The sequence below is a fragment of the Camelus bactrianus genome, chromosome 27, assembly GCF_048773025.1.
Source record: "Camelus bactrianus isolate YW-2024 breed Bactrian camel chromosome 27, ASM4877302v1, whole genome shotgun sequence".
Taxonomy (NCBI): Eukaryota; Metazoa; Chordata; class Mammalia; order Artiodactyla; family Camelidae; genus Camelus; species Camelus bactrianus.
In genome coordinates this window covers 13,977,583-14,001,550 of record NC_133565.1, presented here as the reverse complement: position 1 = coordinate 14,001,550, position 23,968 = coordinate 13,977,583, and the positions used below count along the sequence as shown (strand labels likewise).

General features: G+C 42.8%; 2 protein-coding genes across 2 annotated transcripts in view; both read right to left on the bottom strand.

Moving 5' to 3' along the window:
- MTMR10 (myotubularin related protein 10) overlaps window positions 1-9,546 on the bottom strand; it is a 45,169-nt gene extending 35,623 nt beyond the window's left edge. The window contains exons 1-2 of the mRNA XM_074354126.1: window positions 9,231-9,546; window positions 8,614-8,674 (exon numbers count right to left, since the gene is read on the bottom strand). Coding sequence (XP_074210227.1) covers window positions 8,614-8,674; window positions 9,231-9,290 — 121 coding nt within the window. The 5' untranslated portion in view covers window positions 9,291-9,546. The remainder of the gene's footprint in view (window positions 1-8,613; window positions 8,675-9,230) is intronic.
- Window positions 9,547-14,404: 4,858 nt separating this feature from the next.
- The window catches only part of TRPM1 (transient receptor potential cation channel subfamily M member 1), a 37,797-nt gene continuing 28,233 nt past the window's right edge, over window positions 14,405-23,968 (bottom strand). Inside the window, exon 12 of the mRNA XM_074354053.1 lies at window positions 14,405-16,679. Within this exon, the coding sequence (XP_074210154.1) occupies window positions 15,407-16,679 (1,273 nt within the window). The 3' untranslated portion in view covers window positions 14,405-15,406. The remainder of the gene's footprint in view (window positions 16,680-23,968) is intronic.

Genomic DNA, 23,968 nt, shown 5'->3' with positions numbered 1-23,968 from the left:
TAATCATGGAAAGAAAGATGGAGGGCTTTTGGGACAGGACATCGCAGCCACACCAGTGCTAACAGCCAGGAGGATTTAGGATGCACGCACTCAGAGCCAGCACTTCTCCACCAACCCAACTCTCTTCCCCAGGACACAAATGTAATGGATCAAGTCCACAAGTACACCAAGAATGAGACAAACATAAAAGGAGGAGAACACATTTAATGGGTCCCAGGGTTGGCCAAGCCAGATGCAGCCCCTGGTGTTTGTAAATAAAAATTTACTGAAACGTAGCCAAGCCCATTCACTCATGTCCTGTCTGTGACCGCTTCCACGGGACAAAGGCTGAGCTAAGTACCTGCAACAAGAGACCTGATGGTGGGCAAAGTCTAAAACAGTTACTGTCCGGGTACTTCACAGAAAAAGTTTGCAACCTCTGTGCTAGAGATGATTATCTAAGTGACAACTCTTCGGACTGTGAACCAGGGCTTGGAAAAAGCATGTCGGCAGCACATCCTGTCAGAGGACGAGTACTTTTAATCTACGATGAACGGTGCTCTCAGAGAGCTCGGGAGGCCCATTCAGCAGAGCTGAGGAACCACAACCTTCCCCTGGAACGCGTCTGTGACAGTCAAGTCAAGAGACTCCTTTCTCACTGATGGGCAGCAGCCCCTAGTACAAGGTGAAGCTGGAAATCCAGGTCTAACTCCTCTGGCCCCCGTTTTCCATCTTAAAAAAGCAAAATGAAGCACAAACCTGTGAATGAACTCTGTGGGGCTAGATCAGGATCTGAGATGAACTCAGGCATATACACAAAGGTGGAGAGAGAAAGAAACAAAGGGAAACGTATGTGTGCATGCACAAGGGTTAGTACACCCGTGCATACTTTCCACCATCTCCTGAGAAGACCTGAATGCAGTGACTCTCCAGGAACAAAGCACATTCAGTGCTCGGATCTTGGTCTCTACAAACCATTCTTCAATAAAAGGAACCAGGGCTCCCTGGAGAAATGTGTGATTCCAGGGCTGGGGCAGGGGAAAAATGTGATGAGTCTGGGACTTCTGATAGTTCCAGAATGCCAGAAAGTAAGGAAAGAGAGAAAGAAAAAAAAAAAAAAAAAAAGGCAAGGGAAGGAGGGGAGTGAGAAAGGGAGAGGGAGGGAGGACAAAAGGATGCCGGGTCCATCAGCAAAGCTGGAGACGTGTCACAGGGGAAGAGACTAAGGAGACATGGTATGGAGGTGCCCTGGCTGGGACCCTGAAACAGATAATGGCCATGAGTGGAAACACTGGGGAGATGTGAATAAAACCTGCAGCTTAGTTAATGGTACTGTTAATTTCTTAGTCTAGCTAAATGCATCAAGGTTACAAGATATTAACATTAGGGGAAGCTGGGTGAAGAGGATGTGTTAACTGTCTGTGCTCTTTCATAAATCCAAGTTTATTTAAAAATAAAAACTACTATATAAGAAAATGGACAAGGAATACGAAACAATAGCAAAAGTCAAATAGGGACCCGCTAGGCTATGGTCTTTCAAGGAAGACTGTCACACAGATTTTAGAGTGGAGACTAGACAGGAGCCCTCGGGAGAGCAGGAACAGAAGTAGGGCGGGATGGAGGGAAGGAGGAAAAGAGAAGGAGGGCACTTCCGGGAAGACGCTGTACCTGGGACTGATTAGTATCAGACGTGTCATTAAATAAGCATCAGGTTAACCTGGCATGAGTTTTATTTTGTAACACTCAGTTCTGCTCACGTGGAACCAGTCTTTAACGTGGATCCTGCTGCACAGCTCTCTGCTCACGTAGCAATTTTCTGCTCATACTTTGTGAAAAAGAAGGAATGTGGGGTGGGAGCTGCCCTAAGCTGCTGCCATGTAGGGCAGTTCTGCGGGCCAGAAAACCAGCCAATGGACAGGACAGGAAAGAAACAAGGCAAACAAAGAGGCCTCTTCTCAGAGAGGACAGATACAGAAACAGAACACTGAGACTATTCTTGCTACATTTTAAATTAGCGACCTTGAGAAGGAAACTTATAACAAAAGCTTCAAAACCCCCAAGACCACGAAGTCTTCCCAGAGACTGTTGAGGCGGGAGCGGCGCTGTGCCGGAGGGCTGGAGAGGCCAGCCCCGCTCACCTCTGGTGGCCCAGCGGTGGGACAAGCCCAGCCGTGGCGGGAAGGCTGTCAGCACCAAGCTCTTTCCAGCACACCACTGGTAGGAAGCTACCGGGGAGCTGCACCAAAGAAAAAGCAGGACATCAACTTCAGTGCAGGGTAAGCAAAATCACCACAGAAAAAATTAACTAAACGAGAAGATGATGGACCAAGACTTTTCATTATAACCTGGGGAGGAATCAGGAAATTACCTAAGTTTGTTTTCTCAAGACCCTTCCATCTGTAAAGATAAATAAGAAAGGACATAAAATTAAAATTAGTAAGTCTCTGAGTGGTAGAGCCAGGCAAGTTTTTAACTCCCCAAGAACCAACAATCATGTCACATTGTCTTTCGTAACACCTTACTCATTAAGAAAGTCAATACACGTGTGATGGATTAAAATAATTTCCCCCACAAATTTTAGCTTGAAAAATAGTTTAAGACAAAGCCTCACTCTATACAGGGGCTAATTTACCTAGGAGTGCGCACAGGCCAAAAGCATAATTCAATTCGTGGCTTTACATACAGTGAGTGACTGTCCCAGACTGCCTGGGACTGAGGAGTCCCGGTTTCAGGGTCTTCCAACACTAAAACCAGGACAGTCCAATTGTCACCTGAGCAGGAGATAAATTCACGAATTAAAGTGGCCTAAAAATTATTGAGAGAAGTTGAAATTACGTAGAAGACAAGCATAAAACATCCGATGCCATCACTGGTCCTTACAGGGTCACACACAATACAAAAAAAGCATGTAATCAAGTACCATGTCCAGTAAGTGCCTCCCAGGATGGGGGCTGGAGGAAGGTTAGCAGTGCAGACCTCAGGAAGAGATGAGAAGAAAAATCTCTAAGGCAGGTGAGGGTTAAGACAGAAAGAATATGTATGTGACAATAATAACAGAGGCCTAAATAAGGAATACAGTATCTGGAGAGAGTAAGGAACCAGTCTGACTGAAGCAAGTATCAACACTGTGAAACAGCGCAGAGGCCAGCAAGGTGAGCATTAGCAAATCACAGAGGCTACAGAGTTTGGATTTTACCCTGTGTAAGCTGGATTTTACTTCTGGAGGTTCATGAAGCGTTTCTGAGCAAGAGCTGCAAGATACAGACGGACTGAGAGTTAGGAGTAAGGAGGTGGCCTAAGGTGGTCCAGGTGAGGTACAGACCCAACGCTAAGACACTGCAGTTGGCTACACTGTTCACTGTTCCAAGGATGTGTCACAAGCCCTTCCGTCTTTCAAAAGCAAGGTATCTAAGGATGAAAATGCTACAAAAATCAGTCTACAATTACCTCTAAAGCTTATCTACAAAAAAGGTATTAAAAAACAAAATGAAACACAAAGCACCTGAAAGAGACAGTCTTTGCTATTAGGGATTCGCAATCCAACTGAGGAAATAAGACTGTGAGGCAGAAAACAACCATACATAAATGGTCCAAACAGTGAATATGTTTAAAGAAAACAAAAAAGCAGATAAACACGACATCTATCCAACAACAGCTACTTTCATTTTCCAGATGGCCCAAGGTTGCAGGCTTTTCTGATCTGATTACAGAAGACTCTTGACAATCAGCGCATTCATGATTGATCTCATCTCATCGCCAACCCCACACCGGAAGTGCTGCTGGCACCGGGATGCAGAGGGCAAGGCCCCTCCCGTCCCCGACCGCTCCCTCAAACTGGGGGCCTGCAAGACCTCTGCTCCCCTCTACTGATACGCTGGCCCATGAACTGAGACTACGGGCAGGACCCCGTCTTTTCCAGCTTTCCACTGCTCTACCTGCAGAACGATGACCCCTTCCTGTTAGCCACAGCGCTGCAAGGCGTCCCTCCTCCCACCTCACAGAGCCCGCAGATCATGTCCCTCGTTGAGAGAGAGAAAAGGCCGGGCAGCCCCACTCACTGCAAATCTCACCCCCTCACGACAAAGCTGCTGGCACTCCACCAGCCTCCGCCTCGGCACAGCAGCAACAGGAAGTCCACTGACTCCCAAGACATTCCGTCTTCAGGCAGCTGACACTGTCTGAGAGCCGCTCCTCAGGCTGGATCAAAATCTGTCCCTGCTGCGGAGCGGGCAGCGCCAAGGGCAGAGCTCCCGCCACCTCGCTGGGGTACGCCCTCCAGGATGCCACCCATCCACACACTCGCCAGTTCCAAAGCCCAACTCTGTACCCTAATGTCACCACACAGTCAGGGAGGCCCTACTGCTTAGCAGTTAAAGGTACAGCCTAGGAGCTGGGCTCGTAATTCTGCTCTGACCTTGCGAGCTGGGTGACATGGGGTGATATCGGGCAGGTTACTTAACCTCTACAACCAGGGACAGTGTTCTCACCTGTCAGATGAAGAGAAATTGGTACCTGCCTGGCAGGCCTGTTCTGAGGAGTAGCCTGTAAGCCATGTCCTGTATTAGTTAAGGATCTTAATAGAAAGTGTCAGAAACAAGCCTGGAACTAGCTTAGCAAAAAGAATAATTCTGTGGCTTTGGTGTCAGCTGGACTTCCAGAAAAGTGGAACACAGGAACTCGAACACCATCAGGACTCTCCCCTGGCGTTTGGCTTCTACCTCTCTCCACACGCAACGCTCATCCTTCTGGACAGGTTTTCTGGAGCTGCGGCCACTGACCGCACTACCAGAAAGGTATCTTCCCTTAGTACCAACCCAAAAATACCCAGAGGCAACCCTGTGCTTATGCTAGCAGGCTGTGTCCCTGCTGGCCAAACCAGAACCCCAGGCTGGGTGGGGGTGGGGAAAAGGAATTTGTTGAGAGGGAGGGTGCATTTTTCAGAAGATGGTGGAAGTAATTGGTGTTCTCTGTGTGAGCGCTCATTAAATTGTACCTATACTATCGTAAGAATTTCACTGAGTGATTTCTAGCTCCAATTCCACATAACAGGTATGCTACAAAAATAATTCAGAGAACCAATAGCAGAGTTCTTAACCTTTTATTTTGCTAACTTAAAAAAAAAACCTTTTTTAAAAGCCACAGCTACCATCACCATCATTTAACAAGAGAAAATGATCTACACCAAGGAAGCTGGGAGGACATACTCTCAGAATAAAGGACAATCCTGTCAATCAAGTCAGTTTAGCATTAGGGGAAAAAAGTAGCATTTTTCTTAATTTTCTCAACGTGATCCAGGGCTGCTAAAAATTTCACCCAGATCTGATGACAGCCAGGCCCTGACTAGACTTTGGAAACCACTGACCCAGGTCACGGTCTTCTGCCTTGTCCATGGGCAGCCTGGAGCCCGCTCGGGCCCAGCTGTGATTCCACCGTACGCTGCCTCCAGCACAGAGCTGGGCATCGGGAGGAACTCACATGCTCAGTGAGTGGGTCCAACAGTCCAGCTGCTATCAACACAGACACAGGCACAGCCTGGCAGTACCTGCTGTCACCAGTGCATGCTGGAACACACACACACACACACAAGCTTTAAAAGTCACACTCACCCTAGCTTCAAAAGGACTGGGGTGATTTTATATACACAACACAATCATTAAAGGATGAGATTCAGGAAATGATGGGAAGATGAAGAGAAAGCCCAGGCAGAGGCCAGATGCTCAGACAGAGCACTGGATTTCAGCCCCAGGCTCAGATACAGTTTTCTTGAGAAGTGTGGCTCTGGGAGAGAGCAGAGACATGTGGCTTAAAATAAGAGTCTTCCTCTTCAGCCTAAATCTGAAAGTCGGGGAGAGAGAGAGAGAGAGAGAGAGAGAGAGAGAGAGAGAGAGAGTGTGTGTGTGTGTGTGTGTGTGTGTGTGTCTCTCTCTCTATGGGGGCAATTTTAGCAGGTGGTCTGAGGGGTCCCTTCATTCAGTCACTCACTCAAGCCACACCTCAATGCACTCTGCTTACTTCAGGGCCACAAAACTGCACCAGGTACAATCTCCATCTCAAGGAGAATCATGAATCAGTTAAGTCAAAAACCACTAACATAAACCACAGTGTAAATTAAATCACTGGTCAGTTTCTTCTGTTTTCTTTGTTTAATAAAAGATGAAGATCCTTTTAAATTTAGCCTCGTTAGGTTCCAACAGAGCACTGGGTAACCGCACACAAGTAAACAATTGACTTTGTGTTTTAATTTTCATCTGCTTATTGAATTAAAAGTTCAAACTCTGGGCAGCTGAAGTAGGATATCCTTGAACCCAAGGCATTATGTCAAAACACAACATCCAACACTGTATCTCTGAACAATCACTTCCTTGTTTCATGTGCCTGTGTTAAAGCCACAGGTGACTTGGCCAAGTTTTCTCTTGGTTTCTGACCATAAGGAAGGCCAGAACTTTATTATTAAGCTCTTTGAGTAAAAGCCCTAACCTAGCCCAGGTCTTTAGATCACCAACACTTCAGGTCCTTTCCACCTGTCTTCCACATTTCACAGGTAGGGGGTTGTAGGTTGCAGGCCAAAAAAGGAGCCTCAGAGGTTCCAGTGGCAGTCAGAGATGGGACTGAGAGGTGAAGCAGGGAAGAGAGACTACAGCCAAGTAGCCAGACAGAGAGAACTGGGAAGGATGTGGGAAGGCCAGCAACGAGAAGGTAAGAACAGAAGGGGTGGGGAAGAAGGGCAAAAGACACATTCATTTAGGATTGACTAAATGTTCTGAGGAAAAGGTTAGGTACAGAAAGCACACTGGGTGCCAAAGCCATTCTGTACGCAGAGCCAAAGAGGAAAAACATGGGTCAGAGAATCCAGACTTAGCAATTCTAGGACGAGGAAACCACATACAGTCTGGACACGGGTTTACATCTTCCCCAGAAAACTCAGACTTTTTAATAGAAAGGTAAGTTTTTAGTTAATTCTACAGAACAGATAATCCTTCAATGTAAAGTTCTTCAAGCTTATGGAGATTTAGTAACTCTTTTTGTGAACATATCTTAAGTATCAAAGTAAATTTAAAAAAAATCAAGCACTATCATTTGTAGCTAAGACCTTGTGGTTTATTAGTGTCAAACCACAGTATTGGTAGGGCGGAATCAAAGCTTAAGAACAGTGCCTGTTCAGACAAAGTAAAAGAAGCCAAAGTTCAATAGCTCACAGGCACTCATTCAGGACGAGGAGTGTTTGCCACAGTGGACTTTTAAATGTCTGGTGTTACTAAGACCAAAACAGCGCACTCACAGGGAGCAAAGGTTACTTATTAATTCTACCGTTCACTCCCAGGAAAAGTACAAAGGATAATTTAGCACACACTGTTTGGCTAAAAAGCATTAACAAAACAAAGAGAAAATATTTATAACTAATTCCCATAATAAAGTTTAGAACAATTTTAAAACTTCACATCTGTCATATGGAACCATAGGTTGATGTTTTTAATTGGTTTGTTCCTACTAAATATTAAAAAATTTAAAGGACAAAATTTAAAGTTTCCATATTTGTTCAACTACTACCTATAAAGTTTTAATCATTTTACCAGATTTAGCATTAAGTAATGACTGAGATTTTTAATACTGTTGATAGTACCCACACAAACTGACATTTGATTATATTTCAGGTTTAAAACAGGCTTTCCTAAGTATCTGGCTACTTCACCCGGTAATAGTATTAAACAACTAACTTTTCCTAATTATGATGTAATTGTTATAAAATTCAAAATACCAATCAAATAAATATCTTACATGCTTTAAAATTAAACCAGTTACCATCAATTCCAACCTCTACCTCTAACGTCCTCTAAGGTCAATTTTGTTCTAAGCCAGTGCTTTTCCACAGGTAGAAAATTTTGCTCCCAGGGGTCTGCCCCCCTACCCCAAAAGGGTCTGGCAATGTCTGGGGGACATTCTGGTTCTCCAAGTAGGAGGCAGAGGAGGGGGTACTACTGGCATCTAGTGGGTAGAGGCCAGGGATGCTGCTAAACATCCCACAATGCACAGGACAGCCCTCCAACAACGGATTATCAGGTCCAACATGTCCATAGTGCCTCTGTTGAGAAACCCCATTCTAAACTGAAACAAGGAGATTTGCAAACACAGCTGAGCCCTTCAAAAAACAATTGCCAAGTAAGTAATTCAAAGTTCACTAACCTCTGTTATTGGTGCAGAGACCCAGACATAATGAAAGTTGCTTTGCATACTATTAAAATGATGACGTGACTATTCATCATTAATTCATGAAGTTGCAACTGACGTGAAGGATAAAGAGTACTTCCACAACCTACGCCATTAATAATTGCTTTAAAAAAGAACATTTCGGCAGACAAAAAAGGAAATAAGGTAGTGATATTCCTGACAGTTTCCCACCATGCTTCAAGTTTCAAGGACCAAACATCATTAATCACTACTTTTTGTTGCTGTCCTTTAGTTATAACTTTTTTTTTTTGCCCTCCTCAGTCGTTAGATTTTTAACTGGCTAAAATGTAAAGTAAACGAGGAGGGGGAAAAATAAAGTGAAGAAAGTTAACCATATAGTACTTGTTGGTATAATTACCTTAGACCCAAACACGTTCCTAAAGTATCTGTTAGAACTCTAATGTTTACCTGGCAAAAGAACTGGCTCCAGTTTTTTAATCTTCGGTTCTGAATCAATCTTATCATCTGTCTGAAATACAGGAGTAAAATAAATCAAAATCAAAACTTTTTCCCCCGTGAGAGACGACAGCAAACTTGTTTTCTAAGGGCTGACACACGCGACAGACACTCATCCCTCCCACTTAAATTCTTGCACATTTTAAACAAGCTCTTTTAAAGATCTGCTCACGATGGAACTGGGAGTCTGACCGTGAAAACGCTAACACCGCCTAAGCCGCTTCCAGGGGTTCACGCTGATGACAGGCAGGTGACCTCTGGTGCTAGGCGCCCACAGCCGTGCAATCACGCCGGCGGTCACAGCGGGGACCGTCGCCAGGCGAAGGGCTAAGTAACTCCAGTTCCGACCGCTCCCTTGGGTCTCGTCACCCGCCGAACTACGGACCTCAGGTCTCGGGCCGGACTTTTACAAGTTCCCACCAAGCCGCCGGGGCTCCCGAGAAGGCGCGCGCCCGGGGACGGGGACGGGGACCGGGTCGGGGCGGCCTCCGGGTCCCCCTGCTCCGGGCCGGGCCCGCGGCTCCCCGGAAGCGCGAGGAGAGGGCGTCTGCGGGGAGAGCGCTGTTTACCTGGGGCGGCGGCAGGAGGTAAGACCTGAAGGTGGGTCTGGGCGGCTTGAGTGAGAACATGGTGCCGCCGCCTGCTCGGCCCGGCCCGGTCGCGGCCCGGGACCTGCCGCGGGCCAGCGGCAGCGCTGACGCCTCCCGACGCCCGAGGGTCGAGAGCTCCCCGCGCGGCCGCCCAGCTCGGTCTGCAGCCAGCCGGGCTGGGCGGGCTGACGGGCGGGGATGCGGCGGAGCGCCCGCCCGAGCGGGGAGGAGCCGGGGTCCATCCCCGGAAGGGGCCCGGCGGCCGGCCCCGCCCCGGGAGACGGCGCTCACTGGGCCGGAGGCCGGCCGCTCCCGGCCTCTAGGCCGCGCAGGCGCCGGAACGCGAAGTTCGCGCCGGGCGCCGCTGCCTGGCCCTCAGCGAGGGTGCGGGGGCGGGGCGGGGCCTGGTAGCCATCTTGAAAGCACGGCCCAGGCGGGGCGAGGACGCTCCTACGGCGGCCCGCGGGGGTCACTGCGGCCCTCGGAGGTCACGGCGGCCCGCGTGTGTCATGGTTGCCAGCGGTGGGTTCCGGAGGCAGCGGGAGGCCGCCCTCCTTGCCGACTGCCCAGCGATCCAGCTCCTCCCGGGGCAGCTTCCTGGACTGCTGCTCTCTAGTGACCCGGCTTACGCGATCATTGTTATTCCCAGTGGTTGGAAAGAGCCCTGCGCGGGGGAAGGGGACTCCGGAGCCCCGGACTCGGCAGGTCATACTGTCTGCGCCCACATGTGAGGGACTGGCACCGGGAGTGTCCCAGTGCAGCCGGCAGTGATCCGATCAAGCCCCTTAAGGTCCCACACTGGGTGCTCCATCACCCCGTGGTGATCTCCGCGGAAACCTCCGAGACTGGGAGCCCCCACCAGCGGGGCCGACTGCGGATTTCCATGGGGTGCTGAAGCCGGCGTGGGCTGTGGGACTACGGACAGAGGACACTGGCAGGCAACCCGGACTCCCCAGTTTAGTCTAAGTTCTACCCTCTTTATTAAACTTTAATGTGGAAAAAGATTTTAAGCGACTTGCCTTTCTTTTCTTGCTTATCCTCACATGTAAAGATTCTACTGAGCAGATAAATGATCAAAAGCCCGGCAATAGTAAGACCTTGACGGTGTGGAGGGCTTCAGTAGGCTACGGACCGAATAATCTACCCATTAATTGCAAAGAACAGACGAATTTCAGCCTATCAAGCGTAGGGCATTTCTGAACTCCACCATATTTCTGAACTGGAGCAGCCTTTGGTGGAAGGGGGCTAGTGGTGTTGCATTTTGGTAAATCTTTTCGTTGAGACTAGACTTTTCTTATGCTTTGAGGGATAAATCCCTAATCCAGCATTTTATGATTACTATCACAAGGAAGCTCCAATGTGGCCATACAAATCACAGTCATACTGACAAGTCTTGCTAATGGAAACACTACAAATTTAAACAAAGGTTCAAAAGTTACCTTTATTTTTTTGAAAATAATTTATTCTGGATCCAGAACCCCACTAATCTTTCTGATTAACTTGTTTGAGTAACATATTCCATTTTGCTCTGCAACCACATTGTATTTTAAAATGTTAAGTCCATTGAGTTACAGGGATCAAAGAGACTGTTGTGCACATACATTTAAATAACATGTCCCTGATTTCTCTACATTATATGGATTAAAAAAAAAAAAAACAACTAAACGCATAGAAAAAGAGATCAGATTTGTTTACCAGAAGCAGGGGGTGGGAAGAGGGAGAACTGGAGAAAGGTGGCCAAAAGGTACATATTTCTGGTTACAAGATAAATCAGCAATAGGGATGTAATGTACAGCGTGATGCCTATAGTTAACACTGCTGGGTGATTTATAGGAAAGTTGTTAAGAGAGTAAATCCCGAGAGTTCGCATCACAAGGAAGAAAAATTTTTTTTCTCCTTTTATTGTATCTGTATGAGATGCCGACACCAACTTACTGAGGTAATCATTCCATGATATATGCATGTCAAATCATTATGCTGTACACCTCAAGCTTATACAGTGATGTATGTCAATTATATCTCAATAACACTGGAAAAAATGAAATTTTTCCATAAATACTCTTCAAGGAATATGTGGATCTTTCTCAATACTGAAATGACTTACTATGATTTAGTCTTTGCTGTACAGGTTTTCTTAGGATCTATGACTCTAATACATGACAAAAAAATTGAAAAATGGAAAAACTCTGATTCCCAGACTTGTTAGGACCCACCCTAAATTTTATGACATTTGCAGATGGCTAATTGTATTAGTCTACTTGAGTTGCCATAAGAAAAAGATCACAAACTGGGTGGCTTAACACGAATTGATTTCTCAGAGTTCTGGAGGCTGGGAAGTCCAAGATCAAAGTAAAGGCAGGCTAGAATTCTGGTGAGAGCTCTCTGCCTGGCTTGGACAGTGGAGAGAGCTGGGAGATTGGGGATAGGGTTGAGGGGAGGGTGTTGGATCTCACTCAGGTGTCTCTTCTTATAGGGGCATTAACCCCCCTTTGTGACCTCATTTAACCTTAATTACCTCCTAAAAGCCCCGTCTCCAAATACAGTCACATTGGAAGTCAGGGCTTCAATGTATGAATTTGGGGAGAACACAGTACAGCCCCTAGAACTAGTCTTATAGCTTCTTCCCCGTCCTGATCTTCTTTCTTTGGCCCTGATGTCACTATTTTGTCCCCCCGTTGTTTTTCTGACTCTGTTTCTGTGATTGGTTCTTCCATCATGGGGGATATTGGCATTCCCTATAGATCATTTCCTTTTCCTGGTGAAAAGAAAAAAAGAACTAATGTCTCTTGAATACCTATTAGGTGCTTGGTAATTTGTATAGTCATTCAGTCAGTTACCAAATTTGTTCTGAGTGCTAACTCTATGTTAAAAACCACTTGGGTCACTAAGAAGATGAAGTTTCTACTTTCATGACACTTTTACTATAGGTGGAAAGATACCAAAAAAATAATATATAAAGAGTGCCATGAAGAAAAATTAAACATGGGAGGAGGGTGAGTGTTTTGTTTTTCGATGGGAGAGGGAGTGTGGTCATGGAAGGCCTTTTTGATAAGATGACTTATGAGCAGAGATCAACGGGCATGAGGGAGTCAGCCAGGTGGAAACCAGAAGGAAGAGAGGCTAGCAGTGCAAATGCCCTGAGGTGAGAGCCTACCTGGCGTGTTTAAAACAGCCCAATCCAGTGGGAGAAGGGGTCAGAGAAAAGAAACAAGCCAGGTCACACGGGGCCTGACAGTTAAGAAGTTTTTGTAACATTTTGAGCTGAGAGTGATGTGATGTGACTGGCATTTAAAATGTTCACTTACCCTGCCGTAGAGGTGCAGCATGGTAGAAGCCATGGGACTAGGTGGGAGCTGTTAGAACAGTCCAGGTAAAAGGAGGTGATGGTGATGGCAGTGGGAGAGGGGACGTATAATGGTTATGTGGAATGTCTGCAAGACGGTGCCATTGCCTGGGTATATCATCCTTTAAGATGACTATTAAGTCATTAATAAAAAAATCTGTTTCTTGAGGGGGGATTCTGGGAAGATGACAGCAGCAGCGTAATTGTTCAGTCTCCATGGAAAAGCAGACAAAGGGACTGTAAAGCGAAACCAAAAAACCCACGGACAATATCAATGACAAATCTAAGTGAAATGGTCTTCCCATGATTTCCAGAATATAGACAAGGAGGAGCAAACCCATAGCAGTTACAAGCCCTTTGTAATATCAGCAAAGGGAATCAATCAGGCATCTGGAGAATCCTAGAATAGCCAAAAGGTATTTACTGGTTCAGCCAGTCGAGTTGAGAAGAGCGAGTGAGATAGGAAGTGATGTTTGCCGTCTCCCAGAGCATGAGGCTCAAGGTACGGTCTGAGCGTCTGGAACAGCATTGCTACAGGAACTCTTGAAACAGATCCACCTGGGCTCCCTTCAAGGAAAGGGACCCACACTGAGGACAAAGTGCTGGGCATGGAAATGAAATTGAGCCAAGTAAAGACAAAGGGAAGGGAGGGTCCAGATAAAAATGGAGGACCAGGAAATCTCTGAAAGTAAACTGAATCGAAAAAATTTTAATGCTGAACTCAAAATAAAAAAGGTTCTCTGCGAAGTTGGAAAAGCTATCCCGACAACTGCCTCCTTCAAAGAGTTTGAGAAAACCCATTTGTCATACATATAATCAAAGGAAATTATGGAAGCCAAATCCCACAGAAAACTATTATAATGAAAAAGAGAAGAACTGAATAGCACTCCTATGGACAATAAAAGCACATCAGAAAGACATGTCCTTACTCTAATTTGAAAAGATTCTTGAACCCTAGTGTTCACAGTAGCACTATTTACAATACCAAGACATGGAAACAACCTAAATGTCCATCGACAGGTGACTGGCTAAAGAAAATGTGGTGTATATGTTCAATGGAATACTACTCAGCCATAAAAAAGAATGAAATAATGCCATTTGCAGCAACATGGACCTAGAGATTATCATACTAAGTGAAGTTAAGTCAGAGAAAGGTAAATATTATATGTCACTTATATGTGGAATCTAAAAAAAATGATACAATTGAACTTACTTACAAAACAGAAACAGGCTCACAGACATAGAAAACAAACTTATGGTTACCAAAGGGGAAAGGGAAGAGGGATAAATTGGGAGTTTGGGATTTTCAGATACACACTACTATATATACAATAGATGAACAGCAAGGTCCTACTGTATAGCACAGGGAACAACATTCAATATCTTGTAATAATCTATAATGCAAAAATATATGTATGTGTAAAACTGAATCACTATGCTGTACATCTGAAATTTACATGACATTGTGATTCAACTATACTTCAATTAAAAAGAAAAAAATAAAATAAAAGGCAGAGTCCAGGCAATTAAAATATTGTTGGAAAAAAACAGGCCCCAATGTACCTTCATTTGTAAAACAGAATAAAATAGTGCCATTTGCAGCAATATGAATGGACCTAGAGATTATCAAACTCAGTGAAGTAAGCCAGAAAGAGAAAGAAAAATACCATATGATATCACTCATATGTGGAATCTGAGAAAAAAAGAAAAGAAAAGAAAAAAAGGACACTAATGAACTCATCTACAAAACAGAAACAGACTTGCAGACATAGTAAACAATCTTATGGTTACAGGGGAAAGAGGGTGAGAAGAGACAAATCTGGGACTTTGAGATTTACAAATGTTAGCCACTATATATAAAAATAGATTTAAAAACATTTCTGCTGTATAGCACAGGGAACTATGTTCAACATCTTGTAATAACCTTTAATAAAAAAAGAATATGAAAAGGAATATATGTATGTATATGCATGACGGGGACATTGTGCTGTACTCCAGAAATTGACACATTGTAACCGATGGTACTTCAATTTAAAAAAAAATTGTGTTTGCCATCAAGGACTCTATGACAACAGGAAGATTCATATTGGATACTTTATTTTTACACATCAACAAAACTCTTGGTCACCCTACACTGTTACAATGTGAACTTTGATGTAATCATGTACTTTTTTTTTTCATCATGTAATTTTCAAACATAAAACATTAAAACATAAAACAAACAAAACCCCATAAAAACACATGATGTTTATGGCTTCTTTCCAATTCTCATTATTTTATTGTTTTTCTCTCTCACCTCTCCTTTTTTTTTTTCATGTTTGCTTTCTCTTTATTTCCCCTTTCTTACATAGTTGCTGACTCTCTTAAGTAACCTATTGGTGGCACCCAAAGGCATGTCTTAGGTTACTTGGTTGCCCCCAGAAATAGACTGTAGGATCTTGTATAGTGATTAAGCAGTTTATCATGACTGGAGTATTATCACTCTCATTGGTCCTACTCCAACTAGAACAACTAAGTTTACTAACACATGCTAACAAAACATGACTTTAAGTTTAGTGCATTAAATCTTAAATTAATAAGTCCAAATTGCCAAACATTTGTAATGAAAACGTTTTCTGATGATGTTTAGGGGGAGGGTAATAGCTCAGTGGCAGAGGGCGTGCTTAGCATACATGAGGTCCTGGGTTCAATCCCCAGTACCTCCATTAAAAAAAAGAAAAAAGAGAAAGACTATTAGAAGTTGATGATGTTTAGATGACCAAAATGGTACTCATCAGTGGCTCTGACTGAAAAATCAAAAAAACAAAACACATTAGCACTCAGTTTCTGTGGACGTCTTCTCTTGCTTAACCTGCTGTTTTTCTGTCGTAATTCCAGGTACAACCACTAAGTTACCAACACTGCTTGCGTGTCCAGATCTGTCTAAGTCGCCCCGAATGGCTTTCGCTTTCTTAGGATGGCCATGTAAACTTTTTGACCTTAAATATGGGAATCCCAAAGTTTGGTCAGTTTTCACAGACAGTAAGTTTTCCTGGTCAGTTCTATCCGTACCAGCTAGAGACAGACGGGTGGTCGGAGGGGCTGTTTTGGAAACACAGTTTTCATCTTCGGGATCCGTGAAATGCCCTCTGTGCTCAGCCTCCACTGCTGCTTCTGACCCAAAGTAAGGGATGTCTGTGCTTCGAGAACGCGTAATCTTTTGAACTTCGTATTTCCATTCTGTGGTCCATTGCTGGACTGTGGAGGGGCATGTATGGTCCACGACTGCGCTGTACTCTGTACTCCAATTGTTAACCCCGCTGACCAGCTTTCTTCCACGGGAATATATAAAGCTTCTGGACTTCACCGTTTGACAGGCCCTGAATGTTTCCTCCGGGTAACTGCATGCCATCTTTGTTTCTTCCAGGGGATGGGAAGTGGTGCCTTCGATCTTTGCTGTTTCCACTGTTAGCCGAGTGCTTTGCAAATCTGTCTTGTTCTGTCCATGCATCACATCTGTTTGATCTGAACTTGGGAAAATAGTTTCTTCTCTTTTGGAGTCAGCCTGCCTTTCATCATCTTCAGCTGAAATCCCAATATCGGGACCTAATTTCGGCTCCGAAGTGCTCTTGGCGTTGTCTAATGCGAGCCGACCGCGTTCCGGGGTTGCTGGCGTGCTTGTGCTGGGTGACAGGTGCAGGCTGCCCTGACGCTCGGGTACCAGGTGCGTTCTTTGGTCCTTCTCTCCTTTCATGCGGAAGGAACCGGCTTTTTTCCTGAACCCTGTCCCTGGTGGCATGGACAGAGAAGTATCCTCGTACAACAGCTCCTCCCCGTTGAAATGGTATCTGTACATGCTGTAGCCGTCGGCGCTGTTGATGCTGCTCTGCCGGAGCAGGTGCAACGCATCACATTCAGAAGAAGCTCGGGACCGGGTCTGTATCAGGTCGGCTTTGTCAATTCCCGCGAGGTTTTCCAGGGCATTCACCATTCTGTTAGATAGTTCTTCTAGTTGAGAGAGCCGAAGGTCGACCGTCTGTAGGGAAGTTTTCATGAAATTTTCTCTTTCGTTGATTTCTTCCAATCTCATTGACATATTCTCAACTCTGGTGAACACAAAGGGATAGGGTTGTTAAACCGAGATTAACTAGATACTAAAAGCCAAAAAATGTTATTTTTGTTATGTGATTTTCTTCAGTCTTTGGGGACCCATGGAGCTCATTGGGCATAATTTTAAACTTCACACACTCCTAACAACTACTAAAAATTACTGGGAGGAGCACGAGAAAATGATAGAAATACAATTAACACAGACGGTGCTATTTACTGTTCATTGCTCGAAGTGCCTTGTGTATTCATTAGTAAGTACTCATAGAGGTACTATTCCGGGCTCGTTTAACCCTCAAAACAGCCCTATGAAGTAGGCACTGTTTTATCGTCCCCATTTTACAGATGAGGAAATCAAGTCCTAGAGCGTGGAAGTAATTTGCCTAAGGACACACAGTGGCGCTGGGATCTGAAGGCACCCAGTGTGACTCCAGCTTTGGTCTCTCAGCTAGTCCTTCACACTGCTTCTGATAACAACGGAAGACACCGGCACTTCGATTTTTGAGTTTTCATGACAGCTGTTGGCAATGAATGGTTATGAGGACAAAATGAATTAATTAAAAGCATTACTTGGAGTTTAGGGCTTCAGAAAATGACTTAATAATTAAGTTCAGATTATCAGATGGTTTACTTCAGGGACAAGAGGCCATCTAATGGTCTGAAGAATACCAGTAACTTAAAATGGCTTAATAATTATAGTAATTAATAATATGTAATAATTAGTCTTTCCTTAGTGGAGTTGTAAGAAAGAAAGACCATGGCAGATTATAAATTCCTGCTATTAGATTTTTTTTTTTAATGGAGGTACTGGGGATTGAACCCAGGACCTCATGCTTGGTAAGCATGTGTTCTACCACTAAGCTCCACCCACCCCTAGATTCTTTTTTTCCTTAACCACCTAGAAGATCAGGCAACAGCCTCTGAAACTATAATGTTGTCTGAAATCTGCTAGCATAGACTATGTTTCATATTTCAAGATTACCCACAGTACGATTTCTTTCCATCGGTTTGTGAAATCTAACCCTGAAAGGCAGAAAGTGATGCCCAGGACCTGGGACTCTTTTCTAAAAGTTGAATTTGTCCCCTGGGTGGCCGGCAGAGGGGATCCCGGCTCCCAGTCAGGAGCCTCTGGGTCCCTGGAACCCGGCAGTGAGGTGGTCTGTCCCGGCAAGTTCAGCTGTGTGTGAGGGAGAACAGCTCAGTCTGACTTTTTGTTAAACTTTTATTTTCTCCCACTTTCCATCTTTGGGTGAGAATGTGTAGGCAGTCTTTCTGGTCACCCAGCTTGTTTTGAGTCTGTTTCTAGGATGGCTTTACTCCCCACTCCACAGATCCTTCTAAATTCCCTCACCTGTTCTGGCTTCCCTCTTGTCCACTTCCCCATCCTCTGCCGCCCCTCCTTGTGCACAGTTTCTACTCCCCACCTGACTGCATCTCTTGCACTTGCCTCACTCCCCAGCACCCCTGCAGCTCCTTGCCCTCTGTTCCCCCATGACTGTGTGTGCTAATGTTGGACTTCCACTGGCCACACTGACAGCTCTGCTCTGACGTGTGGGAGGGTCCTTGGCTTCTATTCTCAACTCTTTCCTGGGGCAAGGACTATTTTTATGCCCTCTTAGGAAACCACATTATTTGAGCAGGAAGGGTCTGACTTCCTGAAGCTTTGCCACCAGGAGTACCAAATTTCACCGAATTCACCATGTAGGGGGAGCCCTGACTTCCTTCTTTAAGAGCTTCTCCACCATTGGGAAGGGAGGTGGGAAGGGATAAATTGGGGGCCCGAGATTTGCAGATATTAACTAGTATATATAAAATAGATAAACAACAAGTTTCATCTGTAGAGCACAGGGAGCTATATTCAATATCTTGTAGTAACCTATGATGAAAAGGAATATGAAAACAAGTCTATGAATGTGTATTATGACTGAAACATGACGCTGCACACCAGAAATTGACACAACATTGTAAACTGACCAGACTTCATAAAAAAAAAGTTTCCCCACTATAGGGAACCCTGCTATAAATTTTAAGGGTCCTTTCTCCTTCTGCATTTCAGGGATCAAGAGAAGACCTTTTTGCAATGAATCTTCCATGACTTCAAGTATGACTTGGTTTTCTCCGTTAGATGTAATGCCTCCTTGCTGGCTTCAGATCCATTGCCCGCATGATTGCCTCCTCTTGTGTTATAAACCACATTGCCTCCATAACAAACTTGAGATTCTTCAGCAGACACAACATTTAGTGATAAAGCAAACCTTTAAAAATTAATAAGCTGGGAAAATATAGATGAGTGTCTTTCCTCTCAAATCTTGTGTAATTCTCTGCCTATTTTTTCCCCTGTATTACCTAATCCAGGTAACAGCACTGCCTGCCACTCACACAGAAAAAAGAACCCCCAAACTCATCTGATTCTCTAGTCTCCTTTACACCTCTCTCCCCTCCCCTCCCCCTAAGCTCTTTGTAGGACCCTTTAGGTGACCCTTAAATTTCCTGCCCCTCCTGCCACCCCCTTAGTTAAAGCCAGGGAAGAAACAATTCTTCACGATGTGGTTTAGTTGAGAAAAACCATCAGATGCTATTTCAAGCTCGCCGTGAACGGCTACAGTGTGGAGACCGCGCATTTCAGATGGCTATGCCAGATCCAGGGAAGTTGCATTGAGTTTTTACAGCATGTGTGAAAGAAGAAAGTAAAAACCGAGTTTAGGTTCACTTCTGTCTGAAATGATGAAAAAAAAAAAAAAAAAAGGACATGCAAGGAACTACCTCGTATGCTAGCTTTGTTAATTACTTAAACCATGTATCATAAATCTTGACATCTTATAGATGGAAATTCATGGAGGGATTTCCATTTCAGACGGGGAAAGTTAGGAAATAACTTGGTAAGAGTCTCATAGTGATTTACACACTGACTGGCAGGAAAACTTGTTAAAGATATCTATCATTTAGGACAGAGCTCATAGTGAGATATGAGCGTTCCTAACTTTCCACATCTTTTTTTTTTTTTTAATTTTTCATGGAGGTACTGGGGATTAAACCCAGGACCTTGTGCATGCTCAGCATGCACTCTACCACTGAACTACACCCTCCCTGCCACCAAATTTCAACATCTTAATTCTGCTTTCCTTTCAGCACAGAATGAATTTTTTTTTCCAGCACAACACGGAACAAAAAACTGTTCTAAGTCCAAGATGATTTGCTTGGCTTTCTCATGAAATAAAATTGATTCCCTCTAAAATTTAGACATGTTCCTAACATGTCATGTTTCTAATTTCATGTTTTCTTTTTAAAACTATCATACAGGAAATGGACTATTTTGTGTGTGTGTGTGTATGTGTGTGTAGAGTTCTTTGGATAGTCACACATGTATAAATTTCTGTAACCAACCTCACAATCAGGATTCAGAATAACTCTCCATCCCCCAAGACTCCCTTGTGCTAAACCTTTATAATCACACCTTCCCCGACCCTTCATCCCTGCAACTACTGATCAGTTCTTCGTCCCTGTAGTTTTATATTTTGGAGAAAGTCAAATAATTGAATCATGCAGTAGGTGACCTTTTGACACTGGCTTCTTTCGGCAGAATGTCTTTGACTTTCATGCATGTGTTAATTGTTTGTTCCTTTTAATTGCTGAGTAGCATTACATGGTATTACATAGTACTACATGGACCACGGTATTTGCCAAAGGATGTTTGGGTTAGTTCCTTTTTTTTTTTTTTTTTTTTTGGCAAATATTAAAGGAGCTGCTATCAACATTCATGTGCAAGTTTTGTGTGAGCATGGGGTTTTAAAAAATGTTTTGTTTTCATGGAGATAGAATGGACATATAACATTGTGGAAGTTTAAGGTGTACAACGTGTTGATTTGTTACATTTATATGTTGAAATATGATGGCCACCATAGTGTTAGCTAACACGTCTATCATGCCATGTCACATAATTATCATTTCTTTTTTGTGGTGGGCACAATTAAGATCTACTCTGTTAGCAACTTCGAAGTTTACAACAGTATTGTTGCCTGTAATCACTCTGCTGGGCCTTAGATCTGCAGAACTTACTCATCTTCTGGTTGCAGGTTTGTACCTCGCCAATCCCCCCAGCTTTTCCCCCAGCCCAGGTAACCACCAGTCTATCCTGTATTTCTCTGAGTTCAGCGTTTTTAGATTTCACATATAAGTGATATCACGCAGTGTTTGTCTTTCTCTGTTTGATTTATCTTACTTAGCAAAATGCCCTCAGGGCCCATCCAGGTTGTCACAAACGGCAGGACTTCCTCCTTTCTCATGGTTGAATAATATTCCATTTTGGATACATACACACCACATCTTCTTTATCTAGTCATCTTAGTTTTCCTCTGTCTGTAAATATCTTCATTTCATATTCACTCCTGAAGGATGCTTTGTTGATTATAGAATTTTGATGGACAGTTCTTTTCTTTCAGCCTTAAAAACACAGTGTTACTTCCTCCTGGTCTTCATGGTTTCTAATAAGAAATTTGCCATTATTCAAATTGCTGTTTCTCTGTAAATAATACATCATTTTCCTCTGGCTTCTATCAACTTTTTTTTTTGTCTTTTGTTTTCAGCAATTTCTAACATATGTCTAAGTGTGGATTTCTTTGAGTTAATCCTGCTTAGCCTTTGATAAATTTCTTTAACCTGTAGGTTTATGTCTTTCACCCGACTTGAGAAGTTTTCAGATATTACTTCTTAAAATATTCTTTTCTTCACCACATATTTTCTCCTCTCTGGGACTCTGAAGACACAAATGTCATACATTTTGTTATTGTCCCCCAGGCCCCTGAGGCTATTTTTTTTCAGTCTGTTTACTCTCTGTTGTTCACACTGGATTATTTGTCCTGATATACCTTCAAGTTTACTGATTCTTTCCTCTGTCATTTCTGTTATGCTATTGAGCCTATCCAGTGAGATTCACTTAGTGTATATTTCAGTTTTTAAAATTTCCATTGGGTCTTCTTTATAGTTTCCTTTTTTTTTTTTAACTAAGACTTTCTATGTTTTTCTATTAGTTTCAAGCATTTTAATAACAGCTACTGTAAAGTCTTTCTCGGGTAATTCCAAAATCTGTGTTATCTTGGCGTTGATACTTATTTGTTGTCTTTTTTCACCCAGGTGAGTTGACATTTTCTGGGTTCTTCATATTCCAAATTATTTCAGATTGTATCTTGGACCTTTTGAATATTATGTCATTTGATTAGAAGTCTGGTTTAAATCCTGTGGATAATGTTGATATTTTTGTTTTAGCAAATGATTGACCCGGCTAGGTCCAACCTACACATTCTAATATGGTTTCTGTGGGTGGTGATTTCAGTTTCAGTTTAGTCTCAAAGCCTTTTCAGTGCTTTTGGGATCTGCCTGTTTGTGAGCAGTTCAGTGATCAGTGTGGGAACTCGATGGTGGTCTATTCATTACTTCACTGCTCAATGCCTTTGAGATCTTTCTTCTTTCTTTAATGTAGGTGTTTACAGTTATAAATGTTCTTCTGGCACTGCTTTTGCTACATCCCGTAAGTTTTGGTCATGTTGTGTTTTCATTTTTTGTTCATTTTGAAATATTTTCTATCTTTCCTTTTTTCAAAAAAGTTTAATTGTGGTCAAATAAACATAATACAAAATTTGCCATCTTAACCATTTTTTAGTGTCCAGTTTAGTGGCATTAAGTACATTCATACTGTTGTGCAGCTTTGAAATATTTTCTAATTTCTCTTGTGAACAGTTTCTTCTTTGATCCATTGGTTATTTAGGAATGTGTTATTCAATTTTCACATATTTGTAAATTTTCCAAATTTTCTTTTGTTATTAAATCCTTTTATTTCATTGTGATTGGACAACATACTCTGAATTATTTCAATCTTTTAAAAATTTATTGAGACTTATTTCCTTGATGATCTTCTGTCTAGTTCTGTCATTAATAAAAATGAGATATTGGGTTCTCCAACTATTATCTTAGAACTGTGTGTTCCTCTCTTCAGTTCTGTCAGTTTTTGCTTCATATATGTAGTCATAGATTATGAGGCTCTGCATATATATTTATAATTGTTAGATCTTCTTTGTCTTTATGTAATGTCCTTTTTCATTTTGAGTAACAATTTTTGTCTTAAAAATACATTTTGTCTGATACCAGTATAGCCACTGCAACTCTTTTTTGCTTATTGTTTGCATGGAATATCTGTTTTCATCTTTTTACTTTCAAACTATTTGTATCTGTGACTATGAAGTATGTCTCTGTAGACAGCATACAGATCATATTAAAAAAAAAAATCTATTCTGCCAGTCTGTGTCTTTTAACTGGACAGTTTAATCCATTTACATTTTGTATGATTACTGAAAAGGAAGAACTTTCCTCTGCTGCGTTGCTGTTTGTTTTCTACATGTCTTATGTCTTTTTTTGTTCTTCAGTTCTTCCATTACTACCTTTTTCTGTGTTAAGTAGACATTTTCTAGTCTTTTCTAGACATTTTTAATTCTCCTGTTTCTTTTATTGTATGTTTTTGAATTATTTTCTTAGTGGATGTCCTGGGCATTAAAATGAGTATCTTAATAACAATGTAGTTCAGATTAATGTCAACTTTTTCAATAGTATACAAAACAATTGCTCCTATAAAGCTCCATGCTTTCCTTGCCTACTAATTACATCATTATACATTGTGTGCCTGTCAAGATAGACTTGTAATTATTGCTCTATGCAGTTGTTTTTTAAAATTATATAGATATTAAAAAGTAGTTAAAACCAAAACATACATTTATGTCTTTTATACTTACCTATGTAGTTACTTTTACTGGTGTTCTTTATTTCTTCAGGTAGATTTTAGTTATTGTCCGGTATCCTTTATATATATATATTTCTACTTGTATTTTAAATTCAGAAAGTAAAAGTTAAAGGTTCCAGATTAACAGCGGACATTAGATATCATGAGTCTTTTTGTCTGTTTAGTTTGTTTTCAAGAAGAAAACAAAGGCTGTTTCTGATGAACGTTTAGCTAACAGCGGGAGTCGTTCTGAGACATGCCTGTATCCTCATGAGGGACAAAGCGACTCCACTGGCTCCTGTTTGTGGTGCCTCTCTTACCAGGAAGTGATTTGTGAAGCAAGGATAATAATCATGACAATAATAACAACAACACGTGTAGCAGGATACTGTTGGGAAAGGTGAAATTGTGTAAAGGAAGGTACACCACGAAGTAGGTGCTTTCCAAGTGCAGAATGACATGGCCGTGCCAGGCAGGACCGCTACAAACCTTCCTGTACTTGGATCTGTATCTCAGTGGCTC